The sequence below is a fragment of the Zophobas morio genome, unplaced genomic scaffold (assembly GCF_036711695.1).
Source record: "Zophobas morio isolate AGI-343-1 ecotype UQ-CSIRO unplaced genomic scaffold, CSIRO_AGI_Zmor_V1 ptg000005l, whole genome shotgun sequence".
NCBI classification, from domain to species: domain Eukaryota; kingdom Metazoa; phylum Arthropoda; class Insecta; order Coleoptera; family Tenebrionidae; genus Zophobas; species Zophobas morio.
The window spans coordinates 8,627,522-8,654,319 of NW_026972110.1; the positions used below are offsets into that span (position 1 = coordinate 8,627,522).

At 31.2% G+C, this 26,798-nt stretch overlaps 1 protein-coding gene across 1 annotated transcript; it reads right to left on the minus strand.

The window, feature by feature from the left end:
* Positions 1–1,953: 1,953 nt before the first annotated feature.
* On the minus strand, positions 1,954–23,592 carry LOC135145393 (protein Wnt-11b-1-like). The gene is made up of 5 exons (XM_064077497.1): positions 23,519–23,592; positions 13,004–13,287; positions 2,502–2,830; positions 2,182–2,450; positions 1,954–2,128 (listed from the first exon to the last, which is right to left on the minus strand). Exons 1-5 carry the CDS (start codon positions 23,590–23,592, stop codon positions 1,954–1,956), a joined length of 1,131 nt encoding a protein of 376 aa, XP_063933567.1.
* Between the last annotated feature and the right edge of the window lie 3,206 nt (positions 23,593–26,798).

The window sequence follows — 26,798 nt, forward strand, 5'->3', positions numbered from 1 at the left end:
GTTGAAAGAAAAAAAATCAACCCTGCGAAACCGCATTTCAATAATTTGAATTTCAAAATCGTTAAACATAAGCAACTACGTGTAATTTTAAGGGTAGTAATTCGCCCAGGAATGTCAGTCTTTAAGTTGGTGGTGGTGAGTTGGTAGTGGTAAATAATGCATAGGAAAGTAGACTCATTTTGGTTTTCACGATTTCATGCGTCACTTGTTTGTGTGGTGAACATTAAAGGTAAGGTTAAGTTTAGTTTGTAGTTTCATAAAATAGCCATTGTTTAAACGAAAATTAATCGTACCTTGGTACTAGGTTGAAATTCTTGTGTGGAGTAATTAATTTAAGTAAGTAATTTTAATACTCTTTCAGTCGTCGCTATAAATTCAAGAGAGTTATAATTTGAACTCAATTGGAATAAAAAGTTTGTGTGGCGACAGCGGAACACACGGTTTCTAATTAAAGTTTGCAGTTTTATCGTTGCCCAAATAGATGTTAAGAGATTCGCGCCCGCGTGAAACGCGTAGCTTGTTTCAATAGCTGGACTATTTTGCGAAGACCGAGTAATATGCGGCAGGTTTTTTGGGCATGGAAATGTGGACTGTGTGTTATGCCTGTCTATAGAGTAGAAGGAACTTAAATTTCGTTCTCGTTACAACGTCCTTTATAGCTCGCACAGTAACTTTTTTTAACATTTCTCTCTTTTTCTTTGTGTGTTTGAATTTGTAATAATCAAATGTTTGTATTGATTTGTAATATGTGATTTCAGGTTTGAAACCTGGAGTGGGTTTTTGCATCTGGTTTTCAGATTTTCCCGCCCTAGAATGGAGAAATAAAAAAAATGCCCACCATATTTTGCATTTTGATTTAGGTGCATTTTTCCAACCTTGGGGTTCACCACTTTGAATTTGAACGCATTAAAAAACGTATATACTCAACGTAGGGTTCCATTTTGTTGATGTTGATCATAGTTCACGGATTTTAAAATTTTGTTCAGTTTTGGCGGGATATTTGTGTTTAATAAGTTTTGTCTGCGGCTTCACAAGTAATTTTCAACTGGTAATCGCTGTAATAATAAGATTGTAAAAAATTCGTTAAAAAAATTGGCAATGCGGCAATTAAATGAAACTGGAATTAGATATAGGTAATTACTAATTAAAGAACAAAGAATAATCTTTTACCAGGATGATTAAATAGCAAATGCGTCTATTAAAACCTGAAGAATGTTCAAGTGAAAAAGTCTTTAAGTTGACTTAGATAGAAAAATTGACGTTTTATTAATCCATAGTATTGTGTACTAATGATCTTTGACATACTTTAAGTTGTTCAAAAGAGTTAAATTTTTGTACGAAAAATTGAAGTTAGGTCGCCACACGTTATCGATTAAATTTTAGGTTTAGGTATTGTAGACGTTCTTCACAATCATAATGTTTACAAAAAATCACGATCAACTTGATGACGTTTTCAACTGAATACCCGATTATTGTTGGGTGTGATATTTCAGTGTGTTAACTTCCTATATCATAATATCATACAGGATTAATTTATAATTGTTCATTATTATATTAGGTACATTTATAAAACCGTAGTTTTAATGTCGGAAAAATGTTCAGTATCCATTTTCCGAAAATTTTAAACTTGTGACCAACTACTTGCCGGCACCAGAGAGCATCACGTGCTTAGGGGTCAGATAAACACTACTAAAAATATTTACTTGATTTTCGAATTTGAAATCTTAATCTTAATCAACAACGATTGCTTTCAAATCACTTTCTGCTATTTCTTGAGACTTTCATTTATTACTTACTTTAAAAAAATGAGAAAATCAGTAACACCAATATAATTTTCTATAATTTGCATATTGAGAAATTGCTCTTACTACCTGTTCGTTCTTTGACTGACTGAAATGAAGTAATGCGTTCTTCAATTCTGAATGTGTTTTAGCTTACGATTTTAATGAGCATTCAACTACATTCATAAACTTGCGTCATTGTTCTGCAGATGTTACATTTAACGTAACAACAGTTGTAATATTTGCATTGACACCTTTCAATTTTTTCTTCCACCAGTGTTCTGTATCCTCTACCACAACATAACTGTCTGCAGCTGTCAGGTCCCTCCGTTGTTACATTACATTTCCTAAAAGATAACCAAATATTCTCGAATTTTCAAAACGCTCTCGTTTTACTGACCGTCCTGCAGTTCCAAAGCTACCCAGTTTCATATCTTTGGTACAATAGTCGGGCGATTTCGACAGGAACAGAAGCTGTTCACCCCCTGTTTTTTTTCCAAAGTTTCCTTCAATATAACTTCTTGATACTTCTTTCGCGTTCGTATACTGTCTTAGTAACCGTTGCCCTATATCGATTAGAGGCGGTAAACCTTTCCAGCACGTTTTTATATTGCAAGATCCAGATACTCCATGACATTTGCATTGGGTTCTCAGATTTTCTTTTACAACCTAAAAATTTCACAAAGAACTTGCACCTAATATTCAATTTTTTTTCTTTACTTTTCTGCCGACACGATTATTGTGCAAGTTAACAGCAGCAATTTCTTCTCTTAGAAGGAGGTTCTTCTTTTCTTCAAAGTTGCCTCTTCTGCGTTTCCTGGTTTTATCGAAATTCAGTTTTTCAACATTGTCTATAAACCGTTTTGCAAAATAAACGCCCCAGTATATGTTATCGCCGCATCCACCCCACTGGAAATTCCCATTAGGCGGTTCATTTGGTTTGCTAGCACACGTGCAATGGTAGAGGGTGCCGCTTGCGCAGGCACGTGCCATTGTGTATGTTAATGCTGCCGAGCTTATGGCGTACACGTAAGCTTGTTCTCTTGTTGCTGGAATATAAAAAAAAAAACAATTAAAAAGTTTGTTACGACAAAGTAAACTGACCGAGATTTTTTAGATGAGTTTTTTGGATAATAAAAATTTTACTTTTGTATGAAAAACAGGTTGATTTCAAAGTTTTCTGCTGTTTCTATAAATTCGATATTTTTTGGTTGGTTATTGTTTATTGTGTTTACGTAAGGTATTTACACACTCGTCAAACACAAAAAAAAAGAAAACATAATTACATAATACTTAATACCCAATCTGTTCTCTAAATATTGATCAACTGAGTTACAAAGCTTTCTTACTACATATTATTTTATGAAACACAAACAATCTATACATTTATTTATTTATTTATTATCTTAATTTGTATTTTCAAAGTCAAAATATGCGCCATAACATTATAAAGCTTATGGTTCAAACTACACAACAAAATAATAGTTATACATGTTATCAAAATTAAATAAATGGGGAGTTATATTTTGGGACGTGATACCAAAACCAATCATTGTTAATTTGTGGATTTGTTTAATGTATCGATTCGATATAGCATAAATCAGTATTCCAGTAACTTTTCATTGTTGCATAGTTAAGTGCAGTGAGCAGTGTTGGGGACAGATACTTTTAAAAGTATCTAGATACAGGATAGATATATGGAAGATAAAAGTATCTAGATACAGATTGTTTTCGATTTTTTCGAAATGTATCTAGATACAGATACAAGAAAACAGATACTTTTTGAAGCTTTGGCGAATAAAATAACTGAAAACATGTTTATGTATTTTTGTATGTATTGTTTAATGAATTTTTTAAAATTAACAACATTTCGTACGTATTGTCACCTAAATTATTTCTTCTTGGTGTCAGAATTTGGTTTCCGCTACTAAACACCCGTTTCACAGGTGCAGAAGAAGGGATTGTGGTATTAAATTTAAAAAATACACATTTTACTGTAGCATAGTTATTCAAGACTGAAAAATCTTTTCTTTTTTCCTGCAAATACTTAGGCCATCGCTTCGCTGTTTGATGTGTCGCAAATTGTGCAATATTTATTACGTACGCTTCAAAAGAATATTTTTTTTTGTTTTTATTCCCATACTACAGTGTCCAAATTGTGTTTGAGTTTATCTAATAATTATCTCCAGCATTAAAATTATGTCATAAATTATTATTCTTCAATATCGGCTTACGATGTTTTTATGACCATGTTCGGTAATCGTCTATCCCGGTGCGGCAGGTATATACATTTTAGGAAGAATTGCTGGTTCTGTTTAAGGCAAAATAAGTACAATTTCTTAGAAAGGTATTTAAAGTCCTTATAGGATCAAAGGCTGCCTGGCAGGCCGGAGTGCAACTTTAAATTTTCAGATTTTTAATCTCGTTTCACGATTTCTGAGAATATATCACGATAAATTATTCTACCGAGGGTTGTAAAAATATTAATTTTATTATAAAATGCATTGTCCCGATAAGGGTAAAACCCAGTGAATAGTGAATTGTGGTTTATGGTTTTTAAAATACCATCTTACCATGGTATAAATTTATTACCCCGCAGGATTATATTTAAAGATGTATAAGTACTGAAAGCTACAATGTAGGAAAGGATGGTATTTAAAATATGAAAATTTCCGTGACAGAACACTATTAGTGGACCTCTTACCTCTATTTTTGTTTATGTGACCAAAATCACCAACATGAAGTATCAAAAATTACTACTAGTATAACTCAACTAATAACTACTGAAAAAAAAGTGAAATAAAAAAATGTATCTGTATCTGCGCCATTAATTTTGTATCTAGGGACAGATATTTTGTGCTTAAATTCGATTTTATCTAGATACAGATACTAGATACCCAAAAATGTATCTAGATACTTTATTTAGATACAAGTATCTAGATACTGCCCAAGACTGTCCTTTGATTATTTCCAGCAAATGGGATAAAATAATTGTTGTTTTAAAGTTACACTTATGAATTTAAGTTGATTTTATCAAAAATGCATTAAAAGCTATTTGGAAATCAAAAAACTAGCCTAGGTTACAATTTGTTTAGTGAGATTTTGTTATCTATTGTAAGTGCTCATTTACAATGGGCATAAAACATAAGGATGACATAAATGTAAAAAGCATAAAGTTGGGACAATGATAACCGTATTACACTGTCTTGCTTAATTCTTATGCTTATGACTGACTTATGCACGCCTTATGCATTGTACATAAAGTTGAGAAATATTCAGCTTTTAAGTATATAACAGTTATGAAAATCTAGTAGCTTTATGCGGTTAATGTTTAGTTTTTCGGAGACGATTGGAAAACATGTCAATTGCAGTCTGACAAGAAAAGCGCTTTTTAGATTGTTTGTGGCTTTCAACAAGACAACAATTGGGTATATTATGTTTTACATTACAATTTGTAATGGTGAGGAAAATAATACCTAGTTGTATACTAATAATTGATGTAGTAAAGGTATAGAAAACAGTGACATTAAGCTGCTAATTAACTCGGTGAGGGCCCATGAGTCTTTGTATGATAAAAGTGGCAAGAATTACAAAGACACTAAGGACTAAAAATATTTGGCAAGAGATTGCAGAAACCGTATCTTCAACTCGTAGGAAAATATATTAACGTAAAGAACCGACTGAGAACTAAGAAACAGAGAGTATCTTAAAGTGAAAAAATAAATCACGCAAGAAATTTATCGTTAGAAGGGGCACTAAGGGTATCAGTTTTGTTGAATCCTAAGTATGGTAAGGCGAAGATATGAAACAGGTTCTTTTATTCTCGAAGACCAGGGTAAGGGCGAAAATGATATGCCCTCCAAAATGATCTCACAATAATTACTGGAAATGATAGAATATCGTTGCGAATAGTAAGACGTTTAAAAGAATCAGGCGTGGACAACAGAACACCAGCAAAAAATACCACTCACCAGAGCGCAAAAAGGTACAAGAGTAATCTTTTTCAAAGGTCGTACAATTTAGTTCCTATACGTGGGAGAACCATGAATGCAAATTATTAGCCAGAAAACATAATAGTTGATCATGTATATATGTTATTTGGTCTCTTTGTGGGCCTCCATTTTTTGTTCATGCAAGGTAATGCCCGTCTTCACATAGCGAGAATAGTTACGGATTACCTGAATGCTTTAGATATTTCTGTTATGAACTGGCCAGCTAACAGTCCAATTTAAATCCCATTGAGCATTTTGGTAAGAGATTAAAAAATCAGTGAAAAGTATACCCCTATTTACAGTATACAATTGGTAAATGCAGTAACTGAAGAAATTATTCAAAATTGAATATCTGTCTTGCCGAGATGTAGACATGAGTGCCACGAATGCCACGATATTAAATTTATACCAAGTTTGTTAATTCCCTGTTTTTTGAACTTTGAAGGTGCTTGTTTTGGTAAAATTAATTCTTTATAAACGAATTTAAAGACATTATTTTATTTAAAATACTGATGTGCGAACAGTATGGCTTTGGAAATAAAACCAGTTGCTCAAATTCAAAGAAGAAGGCCTAATCTAACAGAAGAAGCTCTTCAGGGTATCTACCAGTTTCTTCTTGAAGTAAGTAAACGGAAAGATTAAGCGCGGAGTCATGCGGCTATAGGATATTAGCTTTCAACGAAAAATGAAAAATTTGGCATGGAGAACGATCCCAAAAAGTCTCTTTTTGTGAATGTTGCTTTTATATAATTCAGAACAAGGAATAAATACGTGAAATCTGAGAAAATGCAACACGATAGATAAGGAGAAGAAACTGAAAATAAGTGCAATCCGACCCGACATTTTAATTACCTATTTGCATGTTTTGATTAATTCCAAGGAAAGTTCAATATTATATCAAAACTTACTATAAGGTATTATATTTGTTGTAATAATAATAATTCGTCATTAAAAAGTACATTTCATTTGAGTATATTTTTTAAATTCAATTGTTAAGTGTTGCGATTAGATCTCGATTTTGTTTATTACGTGCTAATCGATAGTAGGACGAGAATTTTATTAATTCTTGGTAATTCTTTCTTTCAGATAGCAGACTTATCGGAGTTATCGGTGCGTAAAGAATCCTCAAAAGTTCAGGTGTGTCGGCACCGCGTGTTCAAAAACTGTAGGGAGGAATTTGTTTCCCAAATGAACTTTTTAAGACTTTGAGTTGGTCATAAATTGCTCTAAAAATTAGATCCTTGGACGTTTACAATTTGCGAAGTATTTAGTCAAAAACTGCTGGAAATTTTTCTGATCTTTCGATTTTTTAGTCTTTTGAAAAGTTTTTGATATATTATATGTGTGTGTGTAGGTATGTTTGTGGTATTTATGTGAATAAATTTACAGTTACACAATGATTTATTATTTAGCAACACTTTACGTAACTATGTTTCAATAACAAAAAAAAAAAAACCGGACGGCCGTTAAGTTAAAAATTCTATACTGTCCTGTGTACTTAGATAGGAATTTTCTACTGATTCAAACACGTCCTAAATAAAGACAAATTGTCTGAATATGTAAACGTTACACAAAAACAAAAGAAGCTTTTTTAGCGCCTGAATAAGTTATTGGAAATTTTTGAAAGTTGACTTTAACAAAATACATATTTGACCAAATGTTTTTGCCAGCTCAAATTTGGTCTGATTTCATTAAATATATACCTTATTATTATTACTGTTAATGCATTATGACTGAGAAGTTATATTCGCTAATGTAAAAGATTGTCTTTAAATGACAACATTATTTTTGTATCATTGCTAGTATCGTCATTTTTGGAAGAGTACCTACCAATTAATTATTTTCCATAATCATATTTTTTAAGACTTCATTTATCAAATATTTAATTTCGGAGGCTTCCACGATCGGAGTCAATACATGATCGTTTTCCGGGTTGGGACCGTATTAATTGAGTTTTTGGGCTCAACGTTTCGCACACATTCGTAAGTGGCATCTTCAGGAGCAGGGTTAAGAAATTAGGAATAAAATTTTAAGACAACTTAATTTAAGGTCCAGGTTAAGTTTTATGATTTATGTAGGTAATATATACTGCAGTTCGTGAGAATGATGAAATAACTGCAGTAGGTACTTTACCTGCGCATCAGAGGCAACACGATTTAGCGTGAGAGAATTTGAAAAGAAGTCTCTTTAGAACTACTATAAAAGCGACTTTAGTCATTATTTATTTATTTGACTATAATTTAACAACTTTAAATGAATTGAAAGTCCAATTCCGATTAACTTATTTAAAAAAGGAAATTTGTTGTGCAGTCTGATGGGTTAATAAGCGAAACATTTTGTTTTCTTGGTTGGTATAATCAAATATAATAATAGTTATTTATCTTATTAGTGGGATAGAGCCATTATTACAGCACTACGAGTGTGAAGATTGCAGAAGACGAGGTCGTTAGACCGAGTCATCTGTAATCACACGAGTTGCTGTAATATGCTCTAGCTCACGTATGAAATACAAAACTTTATCTACAACTGCCCAAAAATGAAAAAGAAAAAAAGCCGATTAAATTTTTTTATTAATTAAAAATCAAGAATCAAGAGAATTTTTGCAGTGTTATGACAACCGCTCAAATTTGTTGTAAACAACGCGTCAGTTTTTAGAAAAAAAAATGTTGTTCAATCGAGAAATGAGTGATTCTGAAGCAGAAAGCTTGCCTTTCGAAACAGAAGAAGCTGCTACAAACCTAGTGTCTTCATTGTTCCCTGATAAATCAAAAACTAAATACGAAAAACGGTTCACTGACTGGTGTGCATCCAAGAAAATAAATCATGAAGCAAGATAGAAGGTGCTGTTGCCATTTTTTGAAGATTTGTCGAAAAGCTATAAATGCAGCAGCCTTTGGGCTGTATGTGAAGGTACTGAAGGTTATATCGACACTTCGATTGAAAACAAGAAAAAGACCGCTTCTGATATTCTTGGAGGTGATCCTGGAGCCAGAACAAGTACGGCCAGTAGCTACAACCGAGATTCAAGCATTGTTAGAAGAGAAATCTTAAATACTGGAGCTGTAACAAACATTTTGTTAACAAAACCTAAGCATTATGGACAAAGATACAAATAATTTCATTTCATCTGGTATTAATATCAGTAATCGTAAGGAATGTATTATCGACGTGTATAACAAATAAGTTAAGAATTAATCAATGTAATTTGTTGTAATTTACATGTTAATAAAATTCAACTAAGAAGTGGAGACCTTCATTACACCACTAGTGGTGTAATCTTTCTATTACACCACTAGTGGAATAAGAGGGTTTATTACTCAACTCAAACAGTGCCGAATGAGTTGTGTAATAAGGCCTTTATAAAGCAGTTGTTGATAAAAGCATTTTCTATTGCCCGTTGTATATTTAGTATCATTCTATGAATAAGCTATAGTTTTCAAAAAAAAAAAAAAAGTTCAAATTTGCGACATTTTTAACGTTTTTAAATGTAACATCATTTGCAAAATCTTTTTTGTGAATTTATTGCTGTGTATATGTGCATTTTATTGTTATTATAAATTCGGTGTTGAGTGCTGTTTAGGTAGGATCAAGATTAATGAACTTTGGTAACAGTGCATTAAAAGAAAACTTATCTAAGCTAACTAGGTATACTATTTTAGAGTCTTCACCTACTTTTGCAACTTGTAAATATTTTATAATTTTGGTTTTTAATTTTGCTTTAGGTGATAAAAGTTAGGGTCGGATATTACAATTTTAAATTCACTAACATCTGCTTCATTTTATTAATCGTATAGAATATACGATATTATTTATTATATGTATGTATCTATTAATTTCAAGACATTCAAAAGAAAATTTAATATTGCACTTTTATCTGGAATATGAAGTATAAATCTGTCATTTTAAATGAATAATTTTCTAGTATGAAATGGTTAGTACTTATACGTTAAATTTCTCTTAATGTTAATAGAACAAACTTTGTTCAGATATTCTATCTTCGAATTTTCTTCTCGTTTGATCTATACGTATATGGAAGAGTTTCCATAATTTAACAGACTTCTAGAATTTGAATTTTTATGCGAGTTGCCTATATTCAAATTTGTTCAAGAAATTAAAAGTTCTAAAAACGTTTTCATTAGAGGAAAGTCACCTATTATAGGATACTTTTGTGTACAAAACTGTTTGTTCTTTAAAAAAATTAAAGTCATCTAGTTATAGTTTGAGTTTCAAAATTGTCATTTCCTACTTCATATTGGGCAACTTAGTTGCCTTTTATGGGATATCAATATCGCTTAATGTGAGGTACAACTAATTCAAATTTGGAAGGAAAGGTCAAACATAGTCTTCTTTTTATCTTATCATTTTTTGTTTGTTTGTTTGTTTGTTTGTTTGTTTGTTTCTTATAAGTACATATGTTTAGTTAGAGATTTGTGCTCCTTTTACATTTGATTCGCATTTCAGAAGTTGAAGGAGAATTTTTGTTTCGAGTGGCTTATTTCCAATTCATGTTTGTAAGCAGAGTTTGTAACGATAGTAGCATTAGACTTTCTGCTAAGTTGAGCACTGACACTAATAAGTCACAGACCGAAGAATTTTAGTTTCCGTCGCAGCTTTTTCTGTTTTCAGTAGTCAAAGAATCTTCTGATATTATGAAAGCGTTTCTTTGTTTTAGCCAATTAATTACATCTTGTGCGTAGTACGTCTTAAATAACGACATAAACGGTAGGTATATCGTATTATTGTATTAGAATGAGGCGGAAGGCACGTAAAATGTGAACATGATTTTACCTTGCTTCTAAATTTGAATCTAATTTTAATTTTCTGAGTGTTTTAAACTTAAATAACCTAAACTTAACTTACTTTCCTTGCGAAGTTTAAGTTTTAAATTTAGCTGGTCAATGGATGTATCATTTATATAAATTGTAAACAAAACAGGGCCTAATACGGATTCCTGTGGGATACCATATACTTTAGAAGAAGAAACTTTATCTTTAACGTTCACAATTCGGTATCTAGCGTGCAATCAAATTTATAGCAACGTAATTTATTTCGCAGCATATTATGATTAAAACAATCAAAAGCTTTCGAAATGTCATAAAATGTGGCGCCCAAATGAATCCCATTTTCAAAACCTCTGACGACGTAGAGGTTGTATAGCTAAAGCTGTTGACTTCCTCTTTCGAAATCCGAATTGAGAAACGTTAGATATACAAATTATGCGATTCAAAATGAGAGCAGATTTATGTTCGCAGGGATTTTCCGAAAATTTTTCCAGTTGTAGGTGTAACGGATGCAGGTCTAATTTGATTTATGTCACCATTTTTAAACAGTGAGAAAACTTCTGACAGTTTTGGACAATCAGGAAGTAAAACGGATTTTATAGATTCATTGAATAGTTTTATTATATTGTTACGATAATTGGTGATTGAAACCGGCGTGGGTAAAATTCAACAATTTATTTCTTAGCAACTCAAATTTACACGACTAATTACACAGCGACTATGTACAAAATAATTCCGGCGCAACTTGACTGGATTCTCAACGCTCACTGGACTCAACTCGTTTCCGCAGGCGACCTCTATTTAAACCCTTACTTTCCTTATAGATGTTCCGCAATCGAGGTATTTCTGGAATACCCATCGTGAGTTCTGCTTCCAGGCCTTTCTTTAGCGAACGCTGCCCGACTACCGTAACCGACGATGAGTCACCCATCATCGCCGTACACACTAAAACGCATAGGCGTCGTACCGAGGCGGCGTATGGGTTTCTTTCGTAATCGATTCATTATTTTTGTATTCAGGTCATGAACATCATGATAATATCTCGAACTTCAGTATAACAAATCTCTTTAAAAGAAAAATCAGGACTGTCTTGATTTGATATTTTATTGTAATTAATTTGTTGCGGTATCAATTTGTCAACGAGTTCTTTAGGAATTATACAAAAAAAATTATGACCAGATTGGAATGGAGATTCGATTATCGTATTTTGACACGAAAATATGTAGTTAATTAGCTTCTAGGCGTTGCATGTATTTCCTCCGGAGGTTTCAATATATGAATCGTACGCTTGTGTTTTATCATCTTCAACAGCTGTATTGATTGTATTTATTTATTACGAAGTCGTTTCATGTCAATCAAAAGTTGAGGATTATTTGTTTTGATATAATTTTGATTATAATTAATGCCGCCTCTAATAAACGGAACGCTCTGCTCTGTACAGTTGAAAATAAGTTTAGTTTCTACTTTTCAAAGAATCAAAATAGTTTCGTGATTTTTTTCTACCTTTAATAATATAATTAACGAGATATCAAGGTGAATTAATGCGCTTAGTTAGTCGCGTTGTACATAGTGTTGCTCACATTTTTGGTTAAATTTGTGCAATACACAAATTTTAAAACGACTTTTATTTTCTTGTTTACTATTTTTTCTAGCCGCATTTTTTTTCTTTTAATTGATAAGGATTCTCAGAAAAAAAGGTTGACAATTATTAATATACTTAATTTCTCTTATATTTTATTCGATACTTAATTTAATAATTCTTTGAGCTGGTGTAATCAGCATTTTGCATGAGATAAATATCAATATCATGTAACAAAGATATAATGTAATAAAGAATTTTATGTATATTAAATAAATTGGGATAATTAATTGATCAAATAAACCGGTCCATTTTCTTTTTGCAAATACTTACTTAAAATTTTTAAGTAATCGTTTCGGTAGTTTAGGAGATCACATGATAAACATAGCGGCAGATTAATAGAAACGGAAAATTTGAATTTACTAGATATTTATAAAAGTGAATCGACTTTATTTCCAATATTGTCATTAGCCACTAGTCAGAAAAGTAAATGTTTTTTGTTTCATTACTGCCTATTCCTATTACAGCATTTTGCCTTTTCATTTGAAGGAAAATTACCTTTGTTTGAAAATCATTACGTATACAAATATTTCCTATAACAAATTCTGTTCACGAATAACTTTGATGGAAGAAGGGAAATCTAGATAAACTGGAGGAATTCCCTTTCACCAGACGGTAAAATCGCCGTGATTGCCTGTAGATCTTGACAGAATGAACAGCATCGTTATCAGGGAAGGGATGCTTTTGCAAAGTAAGGGCAAACGTGACCGGACTAAACACACAAAAACAGACCATAACACTGTAGTTTAATAAGCAGGGTTGTGCCTTTTATTTTCCTGCTAATTAAGATTGAAACTGCAGCAGCTTTACCTCTGGTTAAATCCGGGGTTAAATAGGGGGCCGTTACTATAGAAGAACAATTCCATCGACGGTCCTGAAACACAGTCTGGCACGTTTCCGCCGCCACGGTAGCCGCTTTTTGTACGTGCGGCATCGCTTCCATGGTGCTTCTACACAATTTCGCCTGGAGCTTGGCTAAACCGAATCTTCGGCGTGCTATACCACATGGCGAACGAGTACCGGAGCGGATGCCTCTGCCCGGATTATTGTTGACTGAACTCAAATTCCAGTGTAAATTGGAATGCTGAAGGGACCTAAAACGATTAAAAAGGTGACTCTGATAATAAAAAAAAGTTAAGTTGGCGTGCTATAGCATTTTTTAATTCTCAAAGAGAATATTTTGTGTGTAATTTAAACGAATTATCTACGACAACTGCTAAATATACTTAACACTGTTGGTATTAAATAAACATTTATAGCAATTACAAGTTTAAACAATTTAATATTTATAATCGGTTCTGCTAATTTGTCAAACCTAATGATTTCAGGATTCCATCACAGTTGAGGATTTAAAAAGGTAACGTTGCGTTGAGTAGTAAATCATTTAAAAGTTTTTTTTTATTACTTAAGAAGTCACTGCTAGCCAGGATGAAACAAATGCAAAAATGACATGACCATAAGGATGTTATGTGTTAGGCTAGCCACATTTTAATTTCCGTTTATAGAAATTAACTGATAAATGTTCACGAATTTTAAAAATGTTAACTTTAAGAACATGTGGAATTCTGACTCTCATATCTTCGAATCAGTTGCTATAACCTCACTCGTATTACGTTTCGCGTACTTACATTTTTTGGATATTTGTCAGCGGGTTGGCTTAGGAGAAGCATCAATGAAAGTGTTTTTAAACCTATTAATTAATTAGTAGCAAGATAACACACACACATAGAGAGCACAAAGAAAGATTCAAGATGCAAGCTTTAAATATAGGTTTTAATGTCCGTGGTTCCCAGACAGGTCAACCGATTTTAATGCGTTTTGTTTGAAAGCTGGTTTAATCGGGATGGTTCTTACCTATGTTTACCTTTCAAGATCATTAGCTGAGAATCGTAACACGGTTGGTGTAGGAATTAGTTTGCGTGAAAATTTGATAGCGCGTCGACCATCGCAGCTAATCTTAACTATATAATTTCAGTCACGAACATCCACCAGTACTAATCAGCTCGTTTCGCGATAAGGTGAGGGTAGGACGTCAATAGTCGCAACGATTCTTAACCAATTTCAGACTATTTATGAGTTCATTCTTTTTGGCTGGAGATTTTAGGTACTGCTTTTCAAGCTATAGAATCTGATACGAAAATACGCAAGGCTAGAAGAAAATATAATATTCCGTATTCATCTTTACATGCAAGATCAATTAATCAGTTAATATGCCCCATTCTCGTATTGGTAGGAAAACTGTATTTACTCTAAATTAAAACAGAGAAATGGCAATCGCCTTATGAAATTGGCAGATACCTTGTATGTTTCTCATCATGATCTTAGAAAAATAGCACACGAATATCAGAACGAAATAAGATTAAAAATGTATTTAGCAAAGAAAGACGTCTGGCCGGTAAAGACTGGATCTTTGGTTTTCGTGAAAGAAATCCAACATTTCTTTGCGTAAACCTGAAGCCAGTAATATAAAAGGAATTGAAGGATTCAACAAACAAGATGTTGGGGAATTTTTGGTTAATTTAGAGGAAACTAAGAATATGTATCTGAGGAAAAGGATAGATAAATCCGAAGAATAAATATCACAATCCCCCGTTATTCAACAAAATGATGACTTCTGTCCTTATCAGATAATTAAAACTAGGAAATTAGCTCCCAGAACATCAGATTTAGATTTGATACTAAACTCATCCTGCAGAGTTCTGAAAAATCTTTTTTCAGATTGTAACTCAACTTTTTTACGTACTATATGGTCTATATCTACTAGTAAAAGTTCCAGAGCAAAGAAGAATACGAAGTTAAGAAAAAGACAACTGTCCATAACATTAACAGACACACTAATTAAGAAGTTTCTTCTTCTGCGAGAATATATATCCCGTTATCGTCTATCTGTCTGTCTGTCTGATTGGTGTCTGTATCCATTTTTATTAGATAAGTAATCTCCGAAATTATTAGACCGATTGTTGTCATTTTTGTATGTATATCAGGAATATCATGTAGATGATTAAACGCTAACTAAAATTTGGCTATTCATCCTCACCCCCAATGGGATGACGTCATCTCCAAAATTTATAATAAAAAGTCTTTTTAAATTTGACAAAATAAAATACGCCTGCATCTCTGGTGTGTCGAATTTCCACCCTAGACACCCAGAATCTTTGGAAAAAATTCAAAACTGAATAACAATATTTTGCAGTATAACTTTGAAACTACAAAACCTATTGCTCCGAAATCTTCTAAATATTTTAAGGTTATCGTAATCATGGTAAATCGTTAAGCAAAATTTATTCGTTTAAACGGGCCAATTTCAAGTTGGTTTGCAATTAATTGCAAGCTGCGTTGCTATGGTAACCTCGCAAAAATATAATGGTTTGTATTAAGAGTTCTACGAGATCACCATAGCAACGGCGCTTACAATTAATTGCAAACCAACTTGAAATTGGCCCGTCAGTCCCTTTCAAAAAATTGATGACGTCATCTCAAAATTTTGCCGAATAAATCCTATCCAAAATGTGCAAAATATGATGAGTCTATACTTGTGATTTATCATTACATTAAAAGTTTTTAAATTTCTTATACAGGGTGACTCATAAAAATTAATGAATGAGTCAATTTATTTTACTGATTAAATTGGGAATGGCTCCGTTTTCCCGAAAATTGACGTTTCATGGCCCCTAGAATACGAAAATTCATATAGGTCTCTTGTTTCCGTCGTTTGTGTACATATATTACTATATTAGGAATATCGTGTAGATGGTAAAACTCTAACCAAAATTTGTCTCTCTTACAATTTTGCCGAATAAATGTAAAATATGCACAATATTAATTCTAGAAATTACAGAAATTCTAAAATTCTGACCGAATTTGTGGAATGATTTCAAATGTTGTGAAAGTTCCCAATATTCTAAACCTTTCAAAGCTTTTAAGGCTTTCAAGGATGCCAAAAACTCTAAGGACTACAAGGATTTCACGAATTTTAAAAAATTAATAAAAATTAGCGAAGCCGGCAATTTAAAAATTCTAAAGGATTTCAAAAATTCCGAAGATTCAGATTCCACAGATTCCAAATATATTTGAAAATTGGAAAGGTGATAAAAATCCTAAAGATCTAAAAATATTTAAAATTCTAGAGATACTAAAGTATCTAAAAATAATGACAATCTGAAAGCTTATAGAAATTCTAGTGATTCTAGATTCTAGAGATTCTAAATATTCCAAAGTTTCCAGTGGTTTGAAAGATTCAAAAAGTATAAAAGCTTTCACGGATTACATACACTAGAAATTGCGAATTGTAAAGAAATAAACTAAAGTTCTAATGTTCTAAATATAAAAGGATCCAATAAAATCTTAAAAATTTAAAAAACCTGGAGATACTAATGATCCTAGGAATTGCAGAAATTTTAGGCTTTATAAAACTCCTAGTAATTCCCGAAGTATTCAAAATTTCCGTAGAGTGGAAAGACTCTAAAGAGTAAATACTGTAAAGACTAATAAAGATTTTAAAGGCTCTAAAGGGTCTAAAGAGTCTAAGGACTTTAAGGGATCAAACGCCAAAATTCTGTTTCGAATACTTACAAGATTCTAAAAGTTCTAAAGAAATTCCAAAAAGCCAAAGATTCTAAAACTTGTAAAATGCTTTCTTTATTTTTTGTAAATCCTAAAAGCACTGAAGGCCTTGAACACCCTAATTATTATCTTATAAATCTTGGAGACTGTAATGATTCCAGAGATTAGAAAAATTCCAAAGATTTATACTCTTGAGATCTATAAATGTTAGAAAAACAAATTTAGGAAGTGAGGAAAAAATGAATCTTGAAAATATTGGAAAAGGTTGAATTTCAAAATTCTGGTATAACAGGTATAATTTTAGACATTTTGTAAAATGTGGAAATTCTGGTCATTTTGTGTATTTCGGAAAATTTGAAAAATTGGACTAATCTGGAAAATCTCAACATTCTGGAAATTTTGAAACTTTTGCAAATTTCGAAAATTCTCAACAATTAAAAGAAAATAAAAAAATATTAAATTTCAAAATTTCAAAAGTTTACACAATCCTAAGATTATTGATATTCCAAATGTTTAAAAGGTTTCAAACATTTCAAAAATTCTAAAGACTCAACACATTCTAAAAACCTTAAAAGTTTTCATACGCTAGAATTTGCGAATAATGTAGACACCAAAGATGCTAAATGAACTAAAGTTTTAGTTCTAAATAGAAGAAACATCCAACAAAATCTTCAAAATCATAAAGATCTTGGAAGTATTTATGTTTCTAGAAATTATAAAAATTCTAAAAACTTTATAAAATTTCTAGTAATTCTGAAGTATCTAAATTTCCTAAGATTGTTAAGACTCTAAGGACTCTGAAAACTCTAAAGATTCTAAATATTCTAAGGATTCAATCAAACATTAAAAAGGTTTTTAAAATTCTGTTTCAATATTTCAAACAAAACAAAACATGACGAAAATTTTAAAGATTTTAAAAATTGTAAAAATCTGAAGAATGCTTCCTTTAATTTTTATAAATCCTACAAGTATTAGGGGTCCAGAACACCCTAATTATTATCTTCTACATCTCAGAGATTCTAAAAATTCCAGATATTCCAAAAATTTCAAAGATTTAAAGTCTCTTGGGGTCTATTAATTTTAGAAAATCTGGAAATATCTAGAAACTGTGAAGAATGTGAAAGACCTAGAAATCTTGAAAACTGAGGAAAAAGTTGAATTCTGGCATATTTTTAAATAACATTTAGAAAATCTGGAACTTCTAGAAATTTAAAAAATTTACTCAATTCTAGAAATTCTACACATTTTACTGATTTTATGAAAATCTTCCAAATACTGTGAAAGATCAAAGTCTTCTCTAAATTTCAAAAATTCCGAGGATTCCAAGGGTGCCCAAACTATAAGGAGTCTATTAATATTATAAAAAAATTATATTGAAAAACTGACTTAACTATAAAGATGAAAAAAAAAATTCTCGAATTTAAAGTTGATAATAATTTGTTGTATTAGTTCGAGTGTACTTTAGGGGCTAGGGAAGTTCTGTCGAAATAATTTTCAACCAATTTTTTTTATTTTTGTAGTCAATTCTTTAAATATAGCACCAAAACAGCAGAAATTTTGTTTATTAGCCCCTACTTTTTGGGAGATAATTTAATAAAAGTTTCTACGTCCAGAGCGTTATCTAAGGAAGTATTGTAATAGAGTCTATCGGCAGACTCTCTGTTCTATGTTTTTTCGACTTTCCATGACCCCTAGAGTTTGAAGAAATAGGTTTCCCGTTTCCGTCTGTCTGCCTGTCTGTCTGATTGTCTGTCTGTCTGTCTGTTGGTCTGTCTGTCCGGATTTTTATTAGACAGATAATTTCCGAAACTACTGGACCGATTGTTGTAAAATTTTGTATGTATCAGGACTATAATCTAGATAGTAAAACGCTAACTAAAATTTGGCTAAACGTCCCAAGCATCTCCAAAATTTACATCAGCAAATTTGTTTTTATTTTTTTAAAATAAGATACTCCTGGACTTGTGGTGTTCGAATCCGTGTTGGTTTTCACCTTAGGAAACTTTTGGAAAAAAAATGTAAACACATTTTGCAACCGTTATCGGATACATCATTATCGGTAAATTATTAATCTAAATTTATTGGTTTATCCCTTCCCAAAAATTTGATGACGTCATCTCAAAATTGTGCTGCATAAATTCCCTCTGAGGTGTGTAAAATATTATGACTGTATATTTGTGGTTTATCACTGCACTCATAACTTTTAGAATTACTTACACAGTGTGACTCAAGAAAATTCATGAATGAGGCAATTTATTGTATTGATTTAATCAAGAACGACTCACTCCATTTTCCTGGAAATTTGAGAATACATATATATCTTCATTTACACTTATAAGGGCTGTCATAAAAAATACCAATATCAAATTTTACAAACCTTTTGAAAAATCTGCATTTATTGGATTCTACTTTAGGGGCGAGGGAAGTTCTGTCGAAATAACCTAGGTATTACACTTTAATTGTTGTATGACCTTACGATTACGAAATTAACTAAGAATTGATCACAAAATTTATGAAAATTGTAAAAAGCAATATCACTTGAAAGTGGAAAATTTTCTAATGAACAATACATATTGAAATCAAGTAATAAAACCAAAATAGTGGGGAACACTAGTAAGGAAACAAAAGTAGAAATGATCCATCAGAACGTAGCAAACAGTTTCAACACATATTTGTTATACCTATATTCCTCAATCTAATAAAAACTTATTCAAAATTATCCCATGAATTTAAGTAAACTAGCAATTAAAAATTAGTTACTTGTATCTTTTTATTCACTTGTATCTAATGAATCGATAACAATATGTACGTAGATATAAATAACAATGCATAAGACAGAGCTCCGTGTTGAGACCAGTTTTGTTTTTAATATATGTGACTGATAGACTAAGTTATTTTGAAAACGAAAATTTTCACTTTTCTCAGACGACACACCAATAATTGTTAAAGACAGATCCTTAGACAGACTAGGTGTAATATCATTTTGCCTGATTACTACCTACCTAACTGTTAATGGCGATTTTTTTAACTTAATTTTTGCATTATTTAAGAATTAAATAATGTAGATAAATATACAAGGTAAGAATAGTTCTGAAAAGAAAATATTTATTTAAATTTACGTAGGTATAAAAAACGAATCATAGTCTGTGCATATTTGTCTGGTTGCAATTGCGTATAATTAAATGGAGGGGGTGACTTGAGGAGCGCTCCAAGATATGCAAAACTTCACATTTAGACAATTATTATTATCAGAGTTCAAATGTACAAAAGGTTTACACAGAGGAAATTATTTTCGATAATGATCCGAATACATATAAAGGACCCCTTTTTTATCAATTTTATCAACATATTAACTACCAACGAGTCATGCAGGTCGTTTCGTAATTTCCTCACTTGTGTCAACATGATCCTTTGTTCCTCTAATTATTAAACCTTACACTAACGTGAAGTAAATAAGGGCATGTCGTAGATAAGTAATAATCGTAAAAAATCTGTACAATTAACACTTTCACAAGCGGCATACTACAAGACTTCAAACACATGCCTACAATAAACATTCCTTCTGACACTCCACCCTCGGATGTATGGCAAAGGTATGACAAAATACAATAGCAATGAGTTAATTGCGGCAGATTCGTCTTTTTATTATCAGCATGCCGACACAAGATGAGAGGTAATACTTGTTTTATGGATCTTAAGCATTTTTCAAGATGGTAGACACATAAATGCATTTCGTGTGTTATTAAGAAATTACAAATGTCACGCTAATTAAGCTGAAGAGTTAAGGGCAAAAGTCTCATAAGATTGTTGGTCGTCGAGCGACAATGCTAGATCGCGTGAACATAAGTTTAATCTATAATTAACTTTTGATAATATCGTTCAGGTAAGTCGGGAGGGCGCCCACTAATTACAGGTGTGGTTGAGGCCAGACTGACGGCCCTTTTGACTAAGAAGATAAAATTCATAAAGGACTGGGTATATGGACAAGGAGGGATGGAACTGTAATAATTTTTCATAGTTTATAACCACTTAGAGCAACTGAAGAGGTGAAAATAAAATATTTCTTATGTACCTAAAGTTTCATTTTTAACATATTTTTATTGTACGCAACAGTACAACAGAGTATAAAATTTTAGTTTAGCGAATCTTACAACACTGGCTTCAATTACCGTAAATAAAATTTTTAGTGCATGCTCTTGAAAGTCATATCGCTACAATTTCTATTTTCCTAGCCTTTGCATGAAAAGTAAAAAAATGAAAATGACTGGAATTTTATTTCTCAACTACATTTTTCCATACTAAGGGATTCCTGGCAGCTGCTCAGGTAAGTTATTTTTAGATTTGTTAACCGGAATCATCCTTCGATTTAGAAAAACCGATCATAGGCAGGGACTAGGAACAAAATACTTTTTTCTTGGAAAAAGCAGTAAGCGTTAAAATTCTACGTAAAACTTTCGATCTGTGTCACTGTACATTTTTTTATTTGCTGGATTCATTTTGAATTTAAAAATTTACAAATTGAATAAGAGCGATTGAGATAAATATATTAAGGTTTCCTCGCCCTCGAAGTACAGCAAACCCCATGTAGCGTTTTCGAAAAACTATAAAATTTGATGTTGCGAATATCATTCTTTATGAGGTAGATTAAAATAAAGATGTTGAATGTAGTGTTAAAATAAAGGTAAAGAGGCATGCTATGCGTAGTTTGAACTGAGTTTTTACAAAATTTTGTGATGACGTCATCTACATTTTAGCAAGGACACGTGCTCGTATATCAATCAATTTGTATAACAAACAAAAGTTTCTGGAGCATGCGGCGAGCCGTTCTTGATTTGATCAATAAAATAGACTACCTCATTTATTAATTTTTTTGAGACACCCTGTATAAGCACTTCTAGAAAATATGAATATTGCAAGATTTCAGAACATTTGGTTTTGCAGTTTCAAAGTTAAATAATTGTAAAATATTGTTATATAATTTTGATCTATTTTTTTAAACATTTTGATGTCTGGGGTCGAAAATCGATGAATGAAATTATGAATCCGTGATTTATACCACAAGCCTAGGAGTATATTATTATATAAAATTTAAATAGCATTTGCTATGTAAAATTTTGAGGTAACGTCATCCTGTTAACAGATAGACAGGCAAACGACAGATAAAAGGAAATGGGGGACCTATTATTTCATACTCAAGGGTCATGAAACGTAGAGAAAACATGAAAGTAGCCGGACTCTATTATAGCTTCTACTCGAGAAATAAAAAGTTAAACATGTGCATAAATAAGCATTTATTTTTAAAGATTAAAGTAAAGTGGACGGTACACATATGAGCTAAGTTTTAAAAAATTGTTGGTTGATGTGGTGTTTATTGTTTATAAGTATATTTTATAATTGAAACCCCACAGAAGTGAATAGCAAGAAATACGAAGAGGAAACAAAATTATAACTGACATTTCACAAAATTGTTTCGATTGTCTTAAGGTTTTTACTGTTCTTTTCAAAGATAAGAAACTATCAATACTCTTAAACGGTAAAAACATAATTAAACTGTAACATAAAATACGTTTCTATAATAAAAATATGACAATAAAAGTATCCTTGATATCATAATTAGTAGTTACCTCTAAATATTGCATGTATAAAAAACTTTTGTTATAAGATTATTTTCAAAAATGCATATATACCGAGTTCATATTTGCGATTTTTTTATCACATTTTTAAAATTTTATGATTGTGAAATTGACATTTTTGACACTAAGTCAGCAGCTGTTTTCCTCAATTTATAAAAAATAGTTAATGATAATTGTCACATATAATATTATTATAATTTTTCTTTTCGATATTTCGTTATATTAATAAAATATCGAAAAGAAAAATTAAGCTTTGAAGGCTTCTACACTGGGGCCAACAATTTTTTAAATTATTTTTTCTTGGCTCAATAAACAGTCGTTAACAACGTGTCATAGAGTTAGTTAGTTAGCTATTTTTTGATCATCATGTATATCATTCTTATATGGACAAAACATTGTCTATTCTTTTTGGTTCTATGGAACTATGACATAAAAAACAATATTTAATTCAAAGTTTACACCCTGCTTTTGTAGATGGTTGACTTCAGGTAAAGCAATCAATGTAGCTGATGATGCGTAAGGGAGTGTATATAAAAATAGTATCTACACTGATATAATGTTCTTAATTTATCAAAAAATTTACACTCATCGGTTAAAACACGTATCAGTTTACACTGTTGTCTCCTAATTCGCGACATGCAGTGTTTCGAAAGCTGTTTTCTAGTAGAATTAAGTTTTAATTATTGTTATTCTTGTCTTTAAACAACAAAGAATTGTTTTGGAACTTAGTATCAAAGAACAAAATCAATTTATTGCTAATTAAAAAAAATTGGTCCAAAGTTTATAGTTTTTTTATATGAAAAACCTTATACAAAATTCAAAGGTTGTAAAAGGGTAGGCAGACTGAAAAGATCAATGTAATTTAATTTTCACTTTGAGCTTTGCTACATGTTCATAAAGTTGCTTACTTTACAGTAGTTAGTCATATTTTTTACGACTCCTTAACAAAGATTTGACATCCGTTAAGAATTGCATGTGAAATGTTTATAATAGGCATTAGCTTTTACAATACAAGTGCACGCAAAAATGGAATTATAAATGTCGAGAATATTTTTTTACTGGAAGATTTGCGTAGGTGCTTTAAAATAAAAAAAAAATTTATATGTATGTATAACAAAATAGTACTTACAGCCAACGAATAGAACATCCTTGTTCCCAAAGCAAAGGAAAAAACATGATCCACATAAATATTCTACTATTCATTTTTCAAAAATAGTTTTTACGATTTTTTTCGTTTTTAGTTGAAAGTGGCAAGTTCAGATGTCATTTTTATATAAAAAAAAATCATTGAGAACGATGTGTCTGATTTTTTTCAGGTAATTTATTGTTACTCCGTAAAGTGTATGTATTCTCGACAAAGGTCGGCGAAAGACTGAGTCAGAACGTGAAGCTCTTTGTGCTTAAAAGTTTTCCGGGCTTTCAGGCGGAGATCCCGGATTAACAGAACATATTAAACAGCTTAATGTACGTTATGCCCGTATTATGAGTATACATAATAGATGTTTCTTGTAAATTTTAATTAACGGTATAATGCTACAAGCTTATCAAAAATATCAATAGCAAGATATTAAATATAATGAAATATAGATATAATATAATTAAAGATTACTTAATTTTGGTTGACACGTTGATATTAGCATGTTTGCGCAAAATTTTTAATAAATTTTTTCTTATGCTTACACTTATCCTTATAACTATGTCTTATAATTATAACACTCATAATCGCTACATCTTATATTGACAACAATAGAATTTTTCTACAATGTCTATCAGTGTCATTTATTAGAACTCTAATTATGTCGCAACTGAAAAAGAAATTCCTTTGTATTAACTGATACACTAAATAGTTCTGAACATCTTCTACATTGCCACAAACCGCCAAAATTTCTAAATTATTCATGTGCAAAATTAATCAATTTACGTGACAGAAAGTCAGTTCTGCTTGCCAATGTAAGGTCCTAAGCCGTCAGCATAACTGTTACAATTATATTTATAACTATAATTATAAATTATAAGTGTAAGCATAAGGAAAACTTCATAAGAAACTGTTTTCCGCAAACATGATATTAACTCGTTTAAAGTTAAATAAATACATTGTCATTATTTATTTGATTTGTCTTTATGAATTTTGTATTATTAAATAGTTCTTTTGTAAATTTAAATAAAAGAGGAGTGAACCTATTTTAATTGTTGTTAGATTAGATTAGTTAGATTGAAAACATCCCGAAGAGGTTGAAAATCAAGTGAAATTTGATAAAATAACATGTTTTTTTTATATTCTAAAATGGTAATCTACGAAAAGAGCGTTCTGATGTAACTAAAATTTTAGATCTCATTTAAAACTACCGTAAGTAAAATCATAATTTTTTTTCTTGTTCTATAACGCTTTTACTAGTATAAATCGGGCCAAAAACATTGTCCAACTTTAACTTCGTAAGAATAAAATTTTTAACAAACTAAAAAACTATTTCCTTTTTTCTTAACAAAATTTATAAGTATGTTTCGAACGCTGACAAGATTGGGTTCCAAACAAGTAAAGAAAATAAGTTTTTCTCAAGTTAAACGATTTTGTAATTTGGTGTTAAATTTTAGGCTATTATTTTGGCTATTTCATATATTTATAGTATTCCAAAAAATAATACTAAACAAACATAGTTCGATCTTTCATCTTACGAAACTTTCAAGAAAATTTGAAATAAAGATCAATTAAATTTTTTTCATTAATACTGTACCTAAGCCGCTATTTTACCACTGATTTTTACGTTCCTGTTATTTTAATTTTTAAATAAGTTAATTAAGTTAAATATTCAGTGGTATATCATCCCGCATATTAAAGTCAATTATCTTAAAGAATTATTAAATGAAACGGTATTGAAAATTTGCCCTGCATGGTGATGGTTATGTGATGTGGCAGACCCAGGAAAATTTAATGTTTGAATGAAAACTGTTTTATTATCTATTTCCATTTAATTTCTCCGAAATTCGTTGAAGATATTTAACGTGATGTTACTGATGTCGTCATTTAATAAAAATTAATAAATATATTTATTTTGTTGAAGAATTCACTATTACAGTATATTAATATGTATAATCATGAATGTGCTTCAGGGTCCAGGAAAATTGTGTCTAAATAATTATTTACACCAATTTGTTACTCCCGAGCGTAAGGTCGGCAAGTGTAATATTGGGATCCTTTTGGCCAATTGCTAATTTCACCTTTCCTCGAAGCTTCTAGAATATGAAAGATTAGGGCTCTCCCATTCGTCTACCTGTTGGTTATTTTATTAGATATGTAATCTCCGAAACTACTGTGTCGATTGCGCAAGAACTTTGGGTAAATTTTAAGACTGCCATGTAGAAGATTAAACGCTAAAATTTGCTTGTTCATCCCCATCAACAATTCGACGATGTCATTTTGCTAGATAGTCTTAAGGATTTTAAAATTTAATAATATAATGTGATTCTGCACTTACGGTTTATTAATTCTAAAACTGGCTGTTTCCATGTTTTCTCGACCCCTGGAGTACAAAAAAATAGTATTTAGATTTATTTGTTCAGGAAAGAAGGAAATTCTGTCTAAATAATTTTAGATAAATATTTTATAAAACTGAAAGTCCATCAATGTTTGTCACTCTTGCTGATTCCATACTGCTTATTTATTGGCAACTTCGGGTAAAATTCAGAAGCCATTCATTGTTCTAAGGTCCTATTTTATAAATTTTGTCGGCCATGAAATTTATTAAAAAACAACATATTGGCATCACAGTCATTTGACATTTTATTTCACAGCTATTTGAGCGCGCACCTGTCAAACTTAACAAGGCACATCATTATTTTAAAAATACATTTCATGGAAATTTCATAGGCTATTAAAAGACTTCGTTTTTCAATCATTCTGAACTTCTGAACCATTTTTCTTGATAACATTGATTTGTTAAACAATGGAATTAATGGGGTGTTGCCACTTCAACTGAGACACACTGTATGTTTGTTACAGGTGTGGAAGGAGGACAGTACTTACTAGTATATTATCTGTCTGACGTTACAGGAGAAGTAACAGTTTGAGATTTAAAGACTATCCATGGTTAAAATTTACACAAAAATTATTATTTATTAGTTTGCCACATATAAATGGAATAGTGTATGTAACGGTAGTAGGTATATTAAAAAGTTTCATAAGACATTATTTTAGAACACGAATCCCAAGATTAGAATACGATTCGTCAGACGAGTTTCCCAAGGAAGGGACGAGAGTGCGCTAAAATGTATTATAAAACGTGTATTTTATACTTAATATATTTTCTACTTGTCACTTTTTACTTCATGTCCATCGGGGACATGTTTTCTCCACGTTTAATGACCCCTAAAGTACGAAAAAAGTGGTCTCCCTTTTCCGTCTGTCTGTCCAT